This window comes from Tamandua tetradactyla, chromosome 12 (genome assembly GCF_023851605.1).
Source record: "Tamandua tetradactyla isolate mTamTet1 chromosome 12, mTamTet1.pri, whole genome shotgun sequence".
Classification (NCBI taxonomy): domain Eukaryota; kingdom Metazoa; phylum Chordata; class Mammalia; order Pilosa; family Myrmecophagidae; genus Tamandua; species Tamandua tetradactyla.
In genome coordinates, this window is record NC_135338.1 from 4988740 (window position 1) to 5001968 (window position 13229).

Genomic DNA, 13229 nt, shown 5'->3' on the forward strand with positions numbered 1-13229 from the left:
TGTTTCAGATAAAATATACATGTCAGCAAAATCAAAACTTTGCCACTTACAAATTAATTTATCTTCTAGGAGTCGAATTCAAAGTAATAATCCACATACTTGAACTGGCTGGCTACAAGAATATAATTCATTTAATCAAATATGTTTTAACAAATTATGTTTACTAGGTTATCTCATAGGTCAGTTGTACAATGGCTACACAACATTTTTAATCGACTCCTATAAAATTGGCAAAAGACAATGAAGTGGCTATTTTACGGATGGAATATGTTGGAGATAAAGGCATGATTACAAATGCCTTGAAACTGTAATTAATGTATCTATAGCCAGAATGTTTTATCTCTTTATACTTTATAACCGATTTTCATTTTTTAAGGTCAATAAATGAAAATGTTTGAAAATATATCTTTAACCTTACCATATTAGAATCATACCCCAAAGAAAATAAGTATGGCTTTTCTTGTAAAACTGCTTCCTTCCATTTTTCATCAGATACCAAACCAATGTACCAGTCACTTTCATATTCATCAAGGCAGTTACTCAGCTCTCTGAAGTCTTCTATTGGACCTAAACTTGCCTTATCAATCATCAGTTTCACAGTATACCTAAAAAAATGGAGAAGCAAAGAGTTTTAGATTATTTTTTATCAGCTTCACTGATGATTTTGTTCAATCAATATTTTTAAGATGAACTAAAATCGTATGATTTCAGATAAAAAGATCAGGAAAACGATGCAGTTAAGGAAGAAATCCAATTTGCCATATGAAAAATAGGTTTTCCATATAAAACAAAGTATGAATTAAAGTGTATTCTTGAAATAATCACAATACATAGTAAACATTTTTTTTCAGCTTAAGGAAAATGATTTTTTTTAAAAAGAGAAATGAAGGAATGCCTCCTTCTAGCTGATTAAAAAAGCCTAACTTTTTTTCTGCCAATATTATGACTTGCATATATTCAAAATGAATTACCTGAATGCTTTCAGTGCCAGCTGGCACAGTTCTGTTTTTTCTGTGAGCCAATCCAAAGCGAGAGACCAAGGCAAAACACTATTGTAAACTCTCAGCAGATGACCAGGACCAGGAGTCACATTGTCTTTGCCAAACAAACTGAAGTAACAAGTCATTACTATATGAACATAAAAGTCTTTTAAAACTTTATCATTTGCAATTTCTTCCAGTATATTTGTGGCCTTTTCTTCTGAATGAAAACATTCCAACTGCCTTAAAACAAATTGGTACCAATCTTCTGGAAATAATGAGCTCATCTCCTTTATTTTGGAAATAGGCAAACACTTAGACCCCCACTCTTCAGGTAAGCGTAATAAGCGCGAATGTGAGGAATCAAACTCCATGAGGGGGATGTACGCCATGCCTTCTTGTTTTCCTCTGTCAAGAGCAGGGTATCCCAATATAACTGCTTCATAAAGACTGTTTTCAGGAACTGGGCCTGTACAATGTCCACCAACCCGCTGAGATTCTACTGATCCTGGAATAGGCACATTTGTACCTGGGAAAACTTTCAATTGATCTTTTTCTTCTTTTCCTTTTTTGATGGTTGGTTCATCACCAAAAATATTATCATCAGACCAATCATCAAAAGTCTCTGAATTTAAACTATCCGTGTCTTCTGGGCATTGGGGTTGTGGTGAAGTATTCAAAGCAGGTGGGATTATTAGAGACGCTTTTCCTTTATTTTCAGTTTCATGAACATTCTGCTCACTGCTCCTTTTGGAGCAGTACTGAACAAGTAGCCACACAAGTACTTTCACAAGGTCACCTTTAAATTCTTTTAAGTTTTCATGAGAATCAATTATGCCAGACAGTACATTCCTAGCATCAGAATACAGTTTCACAGGCAAAACAGTACAGGGTGTCAAGATATTTCCAAAGTGTTCATTAAGGGAGCATACTCTTGCATACCCTTCTTGTTCAAAGGCACTTGCAAAAACTTCATCAACTCTTCGCGCTTCAGCAGTATGGCAGGATGTCTCTTGCAGTTCTAACCCCTAAAGAGGAAATTAAAAATTCTTGAAATCTTGGTTATTTATTACACAGAGAAAAGCAACTAGTCCATAAATGCCTATGGATTGTCATAATAAAAATATGGGAAAAAGCACTTTTAACTCAAGAGCTACACCTTAACTCAAACTTAATAGCACTTAATAAATCTGATAATGGATACAGAGATTAAAAATAATGCTACCACTATTTATTAGAAATTCCACTAGAAACTGACAAAATAACTTTAAAACTATGAGCATACTTTTAAAAGACTACATCTAAAGTCAAGATTGAATCCAAATATATATATTTTTGGAAGAAAGCAAAATTGGAATTACACAATATGTACAAAAATTCTGTATCATTTTCACCTGACTTTATATGTGATTGAGGGTTACTGTATGTATGTGCCACAATTTATTTAAACATTGCCTTGTTCCAGATTTGTGTTTTTTTCACATGGGCAGGCACTGGGAATCGAACCCAGGCTTCTGGCATGGCAGGCGAGAACTCTGCCTGCTGAGCCACCGTGGCCTGCCCGTTGTTCCAGGTTCTTTTTAAAAAGATGTCAATGAAATAATAAAATAACAATAATATATCTACTTATTTGATTATTGTCTGTCTCCTCCAACTACAACGTTAACTCCATAAAGCAGCTCTCTTTCGGTTACTACCATATCCCTAATGTCTATGTCGGTACTTGGCATTGAATGGGTATACAGAAAACACATGCTGAATGAATATTATATGTTCAGACATGAACTCCGAATATATTTCAATTACTTTCCTAGAAGGAATCAATTGAAGAGAATGTACCTGTTTGCTATTATTATTTATTTACCTTTTAATTTTTAACTAAACTACCAGCGTCTTTGATTAAAAATAAAATGCTTCCAGGTTGTACTACGACCCAGGAGAGCACGGAATGTACTGTGAGAACACGTTTTCATTCAGGGCTCCACCAGGTGCTATAGAACTTTGAGGTTACCTAACCTCTCTGAGATTGTTTCCCTCTCTCTCAAAGAAAAATAATCTTAGCACATAGGGATGAGAAAATTAAGTAACAAAAATGCTCTGTAAACTTTAAAGTGTTATATAAATATTATATAGCTCAACTAGTTTGCGTCCAAAGTAAAAAAAGAAAAAAGTGCCTCTGAAAAGTATACCTCTATATGATATGTCCTATGGAGCACAGATTAATTGAAGGACACGTTATTATATATTATAAAACCACACCATTTAAAAAAATTGAACAAAATTAAACAATTAAAATATCCTCACTATTTTGCATGTTTTACTGACTTTTACTTGTACAGGTTAGACCAAAGCAGTGGTTCTCAAACTTTAGGTAGAGTCAGACTCACCAGGGCGCTCACTGAAACACAATTGCTGGACCCACCCCCAGAGTTTCTGATTCAGTAGTCTGGGGCAGGGACCAATAATTTCCATTTTCAGCAAGTTCCTAGGTGATGTTGATACTGCTGGTCTGGACACTACACTTTGAGAACCACTAGACTAAAGAAACAGCTTTAGATACCAGCAATTTTATCCAATCTATACTAAGACAAATATTTACTGAGGGCCTATTATGTACTCAGACACTGTTTCAGGGGCTTAGGATATAGCCCCTAATAAAACAAAGATCTCTGCTCTTGTGACATTTGCATTACAGAATGGGGTAGATGAGCATCACCAATAAAAGTATTAAATAAATTAACAAGTGTGTTGAAAAATATAAGTAAAAGAAAAAGTAAAGTAAGGCGAGGGGGATTTGAAGTGCAGATCACCAATATAAATACTAAATTGCCAGGTATGTTGGAAGGTATATATATATAAAGTAAAAGTAAACCAAGGCAAGGCGGATTTGGTGTGCAGGGATGGGGGTGGGGTGCAATTTTAAATATGATGTCCATAGTGGATCCCATTGAGCAGGTGACATCTGAGCAAAGATAAGTGGTAAGGTGGTGAGCATACGGTCACGTAAATGAAAATCGTCCCGAGCAGAGCAAACAGCCATAGGGTGGAGTACAGTCAAAGGCGTAAAGGAGCAGACGAGGCAGAGAGAATAGGGAGCTGGACCATTTAGGGCCTCGGCTTTAACGGAATGAAAAATCTATCTACTGCAGAGTTTTGAGCAAAGAGTAGCATGATCTGACTTAGATTTTGAGAAGTTCAGTCTGATTATTGAGTTGAGAATATACTGGAGGGTGGCAAAGAAGCCCAATTAGGAGACTACTGAAATCATCCAGGCAAGGGATAAAGGCGGATGGGCTCAGGGAGGTGAGCCATGTTGGGGGGTAGTGTACGGCTTACAGGTGGGGCTAACGGGATTTCTTGATGGATTGGATGTAGGGTATAGAATTAAAAAAGGAATAAAACATGACTCTAATGTTTTTAGCCTGAGCAACCACAGAGACAGAGTTGTCACCTTAGGATCTGGCTGTAGAATAACACGATATAAAGGGTTTAAGGAAAAGAGAAAAGAACCATCAAAGGAGACGGAGAAGGAATGACCTATGAAACAAATGAAGAGAAGGAAGTGATCAACTGTGTCAAATACTGCTGACAGGTCAAGTAAGGTAAGGTCTGGGAGCTGGATTTAGCAACATGACAGTTCCTGGAGAACTTGGCAAGAACAGCTTTGGTGGCGAACAGGGTCAGAAACCCAGAGTAAACTGAAGAGAGAACAGCAGAAATGCAACTGAAGACATGATTATAATAAGCACCACTAAAAAAGTATTCTGTCCTAAAAGGAGGGAGAGAAATGGGAGGTATAGGTAGGGGAAGTGGAGTTAGAAGAAGGTTTTTGTAAATCTGAAAATCCTAAGATGATGTAGGAGTTAAAGAAAATAACGCTGAAATATACTTTTGAGATGCTCAACTAGACAGGGATAAAAAGAACAGGACTGGAAGGAAAGGGAGCCGGTGTATTTTGTTACTATGCTCTATTATACAATCAGCATGGTTTGGGTCTATCAATATGTGCATGTGGAAATATTCTTTACAAAAATTTCTAGATGTTTTCACAGGTAATTAAAGATATCCTTCGATGAAACGGAAGTATTTATAGTGTTTGATGTGTACATAACAGATAACACTTTACACATGTTCTACAAAAACACTAGAAGTTTGAAATGCAAATCGACCTTAATGTTAATACAGCAGTAAGTATAGCCACGTTCTAGAATGATTATCCATATTAAACGATCCTGAAAACGGCCCAAGAAATGAGACCCAGGTAAGAGGAGACCTAAAACAAATTAAAAAAAGAAAGAAGTGAATCATTTTTCAAGGTTTTTTTATTTGGTCATGTGAACAAGAAAAGTTGGAAGGGGCAATCTATAGGTGATATACATAAGAATTCAAAGACATATTTTCCAGAAAAACTACAAATTAGAAACTGCTGTCTAAATCTTAAATACATGTTAAATATATTGGGAAAAGTATTAAATATATAAAAGCCAAGTCCACACTAATATTTTAAAACATTTTGGATATTTATATATATATATATATACATATAAATATATAAAAGTATATGTTTTATGGTTTAAAATTTTAAACCAGTATTTATAAATATCATAGTGTATAAAGTTTTATAACTTATGTTTTCTCTCAACATGACTTTGAGATTGGCCAAGTCAACTATAAACAACTCTAGTTCATTCATTGTAACTGTTGTAAAGAATTCACTGTACAGATATAACTGAATTTGATTATCTACCTCCCTGTTGATAAGCAATTCAGATATTTTTAGCTTTTTGCTATGACAAATAGTGCTATATAAATTACTTGCTTGTATACATGTTGTGTAGAGAAGAGTTAACATAGCAGGCCTGACTGCTAGCCTTTGAAAGACCTGTTTTGTCCTTGGCTAGTGCCTGGAAACGTGGATGTGGGGAGAATTCCTATCATCCTAACTGATAAGAATGGCTCACCATGCCTAAACTGTTTGCACAAACATTATAGTTTATGCTGAATACTTGCTTTCCTTTTGAAGAGTCTGGAATTTTAGTAGGTGCTAGGGAGAGTGTGTCCATGTTAATAGCCCCCAATAAAAACCTTGTGCACTGAGCCTCTAATGAGATTCCTTGGCAGTGAACATATCACAATATTGCCATAACTTGCTTCTGGGGAACTAAGCACATTCTGTATTACTCCAAATGGAAAGGGTTCCTGTAAGCTTTCCCCTGGTCTCCTCAGAACCTCTCCTCTGAACTTCACCCAGGTATCTTTTCTATCTGCAGACTTTGCTCTGTATCCTTCAGCTATAATAAACGTTAGCCTTTTGGCATGAATATCATACTATTACTGGTAAGAGGCAGTGAATTTTTTGCCTGATGTGCTCAATTACCAATTCCTGAGACATCCGGTTTTCGAAGAGAGAAAGAGTTTATTATTAGGTGCATAGTAGGAGATGGCTCAGCAGCCAAAAATCTGTCTCGTTGAACTACATCTAGTTTTATTAGAGACAGTTTTATTAGAGAACACACAATGGGTAGGGTTTAGGATAATGAGCACAGTGGCCCCAGATGATGTAATTAGAGGTGATCTGATTATCGAGCATGCGCAGATTGATTACATGCTTAGTCACACAATGTATGTAAGAAAATGGCGAATGAAGTATAGATGGACTTGTAGGTTAAAGCCTAAGTTATTGCATGTGTCCGGCAGGCCCACCTTGGTTAGAGCCAGTCTCGGTCATCAAGATAATTTTAGATTTGGGGTGGGTTAGTTCTGGGCTGACCCCAAGACCCTTCATTAATAAACATTAGGGGCTGTCTTTAGCAATTACACAACTCCAAACTTGAAAACTGGATAACTGGGTACAAATGAAGGTTAGTCACAAGGTTTTTACAATCACAGGGGCAGATGATAAGGGCTATATACAATCATTATCAGAGATCAAGGAAGTTGGATTATAATTTAGAGATCTCAGGTACTTCCCCTCTGTGTACTCCAATATACCAGAAAGCAAAAAGAAATATTTATATAATGATTCAGTAATCAAAATATCTCTTAAATCCTGATTTCTCAAAGGCTGTGAGACCTCTTGGTAAATCATCAAAATGGGGATTTGTCTTGGGGACTCCCAACACACTTTTACGTGCAAGAGTTTCTCTAGAATTGGAATCACTGGGTTATAAATCTAAAACTGGAATCTCTGGGCCATGGGATATGCACATCTTTACTACAGACTAACAGCTTACTCTTCAGAGTGGTTGTATGACTTCACATTTCCTCCAGCCGGGATTCAGAGTTCCCGATACACTAGTTTCAGACTCCTCAGTTTCTGTCACTCAGATGTGTGTGAAATGTTATCTTGTCATTTCTAGGAAATACTTTATAACATACTTCTTGGCTGATTTGATAATGAAATCTAATTTCTGGCTAATAATTAACATACTTCCTATTTCAGATGTGAGCTTAAACCCAAAAGTATTTTAAAAAGTAGCACAGCATTATTTAATGGAGACTAATTGGAACTGGATAAAATTCAGAGCACAAAATATTTCCTATAAAAAAGGAAAATGATTATTCATAAAACATTGGTACTACAAAGACAAAATGAAACTTTCTTAAATTATTTCAAATAACAGACAACTAGAAAAGTTTCCCCAAGTAAACATTTCATTAAAATTCTGATCTTCAATTATTACTCTGCCTGGAATCAGTTTGCCAGAAAGGAAACTGCATTTTACTGTCATCAGTTTGCACCTATACCTACCTAAAAGCAATCTTGAGAAGTACAATACAGTTGAATACGCAGTTAGTATACAACTCAAAAGAGTAATTCATTCCCATCAAAAATCTATTTTCTCACTAATATTTCCACAGCACTTCATTTTGGGAAGCTGCAGATCACTGACCAAAGGTTTTATATTACCTTGTCCAGTAATTTTGTCAGACTGCTTCAGAGTCTAAACAGTAACTAATTAGATATGACCAAATTTCCTTTGTGCTTCAACTAAAGCTACCTGACTCTCTATGGATCTAAGCTATTGCATCTACTTGAAATGAATGCATTATAATAAATTCATGGATCTCATGGGGAAAAAAGTATCTTCACGTTTTAATGGTCGAACTGTAACCTGATGTTATTCAAGAAAATGTTTTTAAAAAATCCCACTTAGTATTTTTGTTTACACATCAAAGTATTAGTATCTGTTTTATAGCCCTTTCTATGGTTACATCAAGAGATTGCTTTTCTCGTATGTTCTTTTTTTGTTTTTTGTACTTTAAGTACATTAGTGAGGAATTCTTAAGCACAACTCATTTACTTACCTAAGCTCCCAGCTGTCACTGCAGACTGCAGTGCCGCAATCAAACTCGGAACCATTTGGTGGTAGTACACTGTATCTGCACACACAGAGGCTGCAGCGCCTACAACTCCTGGCCAGCTCTGAGTAGGTCGGGGAAACCCCACCAAGAACACAGGAAGAGTGAAGAGGGGGAGTAAGGGAGAAGAGAATAATGCAGAAAAAACTACGAAGAGCAACACGAACGGAGAGAAGACAATGTTGAGTATACATAAAGTGGTAGTTGATTTTCGACGCTTTTTGTCTTTCCATGATACCCAAAGTACAGTCACAGCAAATTTCAATTTAGAGATGAACTGAATCAGACGATCACGCATGATACCAATCTGCAGAGATGCAAAAATGATTTTTATTTATTCGTAAAGACTCTTCATGAATTATCAAGATTACATAAGGAAAAAATGAATAATGATTTTCCTTTTGCTTCAATACCTTTTTTGGGGAAATAGTGGGACCCTTAACTGCACAATATGTAAAATTTAAAAGTAGGTCACAGACCCAAATATTAGAGCTAAAACTATAAAACTCTTAAAAGAAAACATAGTAAATCTTTGTGACATTGGAGCAGGCAATGTTTTTTAGATATGACACCAAAAGCACAAGTGACAAAAGAAAAAAAAGATCAACTACACTTCATCAAAATGAAAAACTTTTGCAGTTCAAAGGATACTACCAAGAAAAGTAGAAAAGACAACCTACACACTGGGAAAAAATTTTTGCAATACATGTCAAGGGACTTGTTTCCAGAATACATTAAAAAAACTCTTATAATTCTACAATAAAAAGACAACCCAAATAAAAATGTGTAAGAGATCTGAATAGACATTCCTTCAAAGAATATATACAAATAGCCAATAAACACATGAAAAGATGTACAACATCATTAGCACATCAAGAAATGCATATCAAAACCACAATGAAAGTGGGAGGTAAGATGGCCATATAGTGAGGTATGCACTTTAGTTCATCCTCCAGGGCAGCTAGGAAATAGCCAGGAAAGGTACAGAAATGCTGGGGAAACATCAGGGACCAGATACACAGTGTAAACCAATCTGGACCAGGTGGAATGCCTGAGATCCCACCCGGAACTGTAAGTCTCCCAAGCCATAGAGGCTGGCACCCCTCCCCCATAGCTGTAGCAGGTTGGTTCTCCAAGGGGAAGGGAAACAGGCTTTAATAGTAGCAAGGGCTTAGCTCAACCAAACTCCAATTGCAGAATTAATTAACAAATTCTGACTACTGAAAACCACCCCCAGCATAGATACACCTAGAATAAGCACTAAAGGAACTAGAAATTTCTGTTCCCACCAGAGAAGGGATGGGGCTGATGGAAAAAACAAACAAACAGAGGCCCTTTGAGTTGGACATCACAAAACACTGGAAAAGGGCTGGACCCCAAGAAAAGGGGGCAGAGAGAGTCAGGAGATAGAGTCACATAGAAAATCAATCTCTTGACAGGCAAACCTGAGGACTGGGGGTTGGGCTCTGAAAAGGCTTTTACTTTTTTTTACTTCTTAAACAGCTCATTACATAGAACTGAAAGCACTCTCAGGCTCTAGCACTGTCCCAGGCAAACGGCAGAACTAAGGCATGTATAAGAGACAAAGTAACTAGTCAGGTAAAAGGGGTTAATTCCCTAAAGGGCTATCTTCCCCAAGAAAAGGGGGGCAGGGCGCAGCTCAGGGAGAATACCTTCTTCAAGGAACTCAGGCTCCAGGTGCTGGAAAACAGAAGCAATCAAAACCTATGTACTGCCCCATCTCTGTCTCAACCACGCCCCTGGCAGGGAGAGCCTACTGAAATGAAAAGCACCACAGCACTTTAAGCTGGCGGAGAGCCTTAGGTAGACAAGTGCTACAAGCTGGGCAGGATGGGAAAAGCACAGGGTCCAGAGACTTCATAGGAAATTCTGACAACCTGCTGGATCTCACCTTGAGGGAAAACTGCTGCTGGCTGCTCTCTCTTTCTGAGACGTGGGTCTGTCTGGTCTGGAAAAATCTGGCTTGGGTCTATAATATCTGAGGAGACCCTCCTCAAAAAGAAAAAAAATGTTTCATATAAGCAGGGTAAGAAACAGAAAAACAGTAACTGAAACACTGTGATCAGTTACATAGAACCTAAGCTAGAAGTCTTGAATAAGTTGAACTGAACATCAAAGAACAGACAGAAAGAACAAAGCCATCCAGCAAGAAAAACCTAGGAAAAAAGAGTGAAAAAAATCTCCAGAATAAACTAATTATGGAAATAAAATGCAGAGAAGCCAGTAAGAAATAATGAGTCATAATAGGAAAATCGAAGATATGACCCAGTCAAAGGAACAAACCACCACTTCAAATGAGATACAGGAGTTGAAATAACTAATTCAGGATGTTCAGACAGAAATAGAAAATCTCATCAAAAATCCAATCAACAAGTTGAGGGAGGGTATAAAGAAGACACTGAGCGAACATTAAAGAAGAACCTGAAAGTTCGAAAAACCAAATCAGAACTTATGGAAATGAAAGGCATAACAGAAGACATGGAAAAACAATGGAAACCTACAACAATAGATTTGAAGATGCAGAAGAAAGGATTAGTGAACTAGAGGCAGAAAAAAGGATTAGCGAACTAGAGGACTGGACCTCTGAAATGCCGACACATAAAAGAAAATACAGGGAAAAGAATGGAAAATATGAGCACGGTATCAGGGAACTGAATGAAACGATGAAGCACATGAATATACGTGTTGTCAGTGTACCAGAAGGAGAAGAGAAGAGAAAAGGAGGAAAATGTTTAATGGAGGAAATAATCACTGAAAATTTTCCATCTGTTATGAAACACAGAAAATTACAGATCTAAGAAGTACAGCATACTCCAAACAGAAAAGATTCAAATAGACATACTCCAAGACATTTATTAATCAGATTGTTAAATGTCAAAAACAAAGTGAGAATTCTGAAAGTAGCAAGACAAAAGCAATCCATCACATACTAGGGAAGCACAATGAGACTATGTGTGGCTTCTGAGGAGAAACCATAGAGGTGAGAAGGCACTGGCATGATATATTTAAGATTCTGAAAGAGGAAAACTGCCAAACAAGAACACTATACCCGGAAAAACTGTCCTTCAAAAATGAAAGGGAGATTAAAGTATTTTCTGACAATCAAGGAGAAAGTTTGTGACGAAGAGACCAGATCAATAAGAAATACTAAAGAGAGCACTACAAACAGATAGGAAAAGGCAGGAGAGAAAAATCTGGAGAAGAGTGTAGAACTGAAGACTATTAGTAAAGGTAAAAAGAGAAAAAAAATTAGATATGACATATAAAATAAAAAAAATCAGATATGACATATAAAATCCAAAAGACAAAATGGCTGAAGAAAGTACTGTCTTTAAAGTAATAGCACTAAATGTTAATGAATTAAACTCCCCAATCAAAAGACAAAGACTGGCAAAATGGATTAGAAAACAGGATCCATCTATATGCTGTCTACAAGAGACTCGCTTTAGATCCAAGGACAAAAATAGGTTGAAAGTGAAAGAGACTGTGAAAAGATATTCATTCAAACAACAACCAGAAAAGAACAGGAGTAGCTATACTAACATCTGACAAATTAGACTTTAATATAAAACAATTAAAAGAGACAAAGAATTATTAATGTATTAATAAAAGGAACAAATCAACAAGAAGACATAACAATTATAAAAATTTATGCACCAAGCCAGAGTGCTCCAAAACACAGGAGGCAAACACTGAAGGGAGAAGTACACACCTCTACTGCAATAGCTGGAGACTTCAATTCCCTGCCCTCATCAATGGATGGAACAGCTAGACAGAGGATCATAAGGAAACAGATTTTGAATAATACGATAAATGACCTAGATTTAACAGACATTTACAGATCATTACACCCCAAAACAGCAGGATACACATTTTCCTCAAGTGATCATGGATCACTCTCAAGGATAGACCACATGCTGGGTCACAAAGCAAGTCTCAATAAATTTAAAAATATTGAAATCATACAAAACACTTTCTCAGATCATAGTGGAATGAAGTTAGAAATGAGTAACAAGGCAGAGGGCCAGAAAATTCACAAACATATGGAGGCTAAACAACACAATCTTAAACCCAGTGGGTCAAGGTAGAAATCACAAGAGAAATCAGTAAATATGTCAAGGCAAATGAAAATTAAAACATACATATCAAAATTTATGGGATGCAGCAAAGGCAGCACTGAGAGAAAAATTTATTGCCTTAAATGCCCACATTAAAAAAGAAAAGCAAAAATCAAGGAATTAATTGTCGCTTGGAAGAACTAGAGAAACAACAGCAAATTAAGCTTTAAGCAAACAAAAGGAAATAAATTATGAACATCAGAGCAGAAATAAATGAAGTTTAGAATATGAAAACTTGAGAAAAGTAACAAAACCTGAAGTTGGTTCTTTGAGAAAATCAATAAAATTGATGCACCCTTAGCTAGGCTGACAAAAAAAAAAAAAAAAAAAAAAAAGAGAGAGAGAGAATACAAATGAACAAAATCAGAACTGGAAGAGGGGATGTAACCACTGACCCGACAGAATTAAAAGAGGTAATGAGAGGACACTATGAGCAAATACATGCTAATAAACTAAACACAGATGAAATGAACCATTTCCTAGAAAAGCATGAACAATCAACATTGACTTGAGAAGAAATAGATGACCTCAACAAACCAATCCACAGGAGATTGAATCAGTCATTAAGAGCCCCCAGAAAAGAAAAATCCAGGACCAGATGGTTTCACATGTGAATTCTACCAAGTGTTCAAGAAATAATTAGTACCAATCATGCTCACACTCTTTAAAAAAATTGAAGAGGAGGAAAATCTACCTAACTCATTCTATGAAGCCAACATCACCCTAAGGCCAAAGCCAGACAAAGATA

The 13229-nt window shown here is 36.4% G+C and overlaps 1 protein-coding gene across 2 annotated transcripts in view; it reads right to left on the minus strand.

The window, feature by feature from the left end:
* PCNX4 (pecanex 4) overlaps nucleotides 1–13229 on the minus strand; it is a 60342-nt gene that overhangs the window by 12236 nt on the left and 34877 nt on the right. For both annotated transcript variants that reach the window (XM_077122473.1, XM_077122472.1), the window contains exons 7-10: nucleotides 8289–8649; nucleotides 5150–5253; nucleotides 972–2008; nucleotides 419–605 (exon numbers count right to left, since the gene is read on the minus strand). In XM_077122473.1, coding sequence (XP_076978588.1) covers nucleotides 419–605; nucleotides 972–2008; nucleotides 5150–5253; nucleotides 8289–8649 — 1689 coding nt within the window. The remainder of the gene's footprint in view (nucleotides 1–418; nucleotides 606–971; nucleotides 2009–5149; nucleotides 5254–8288; nucleotides 8650–13229) is intronic.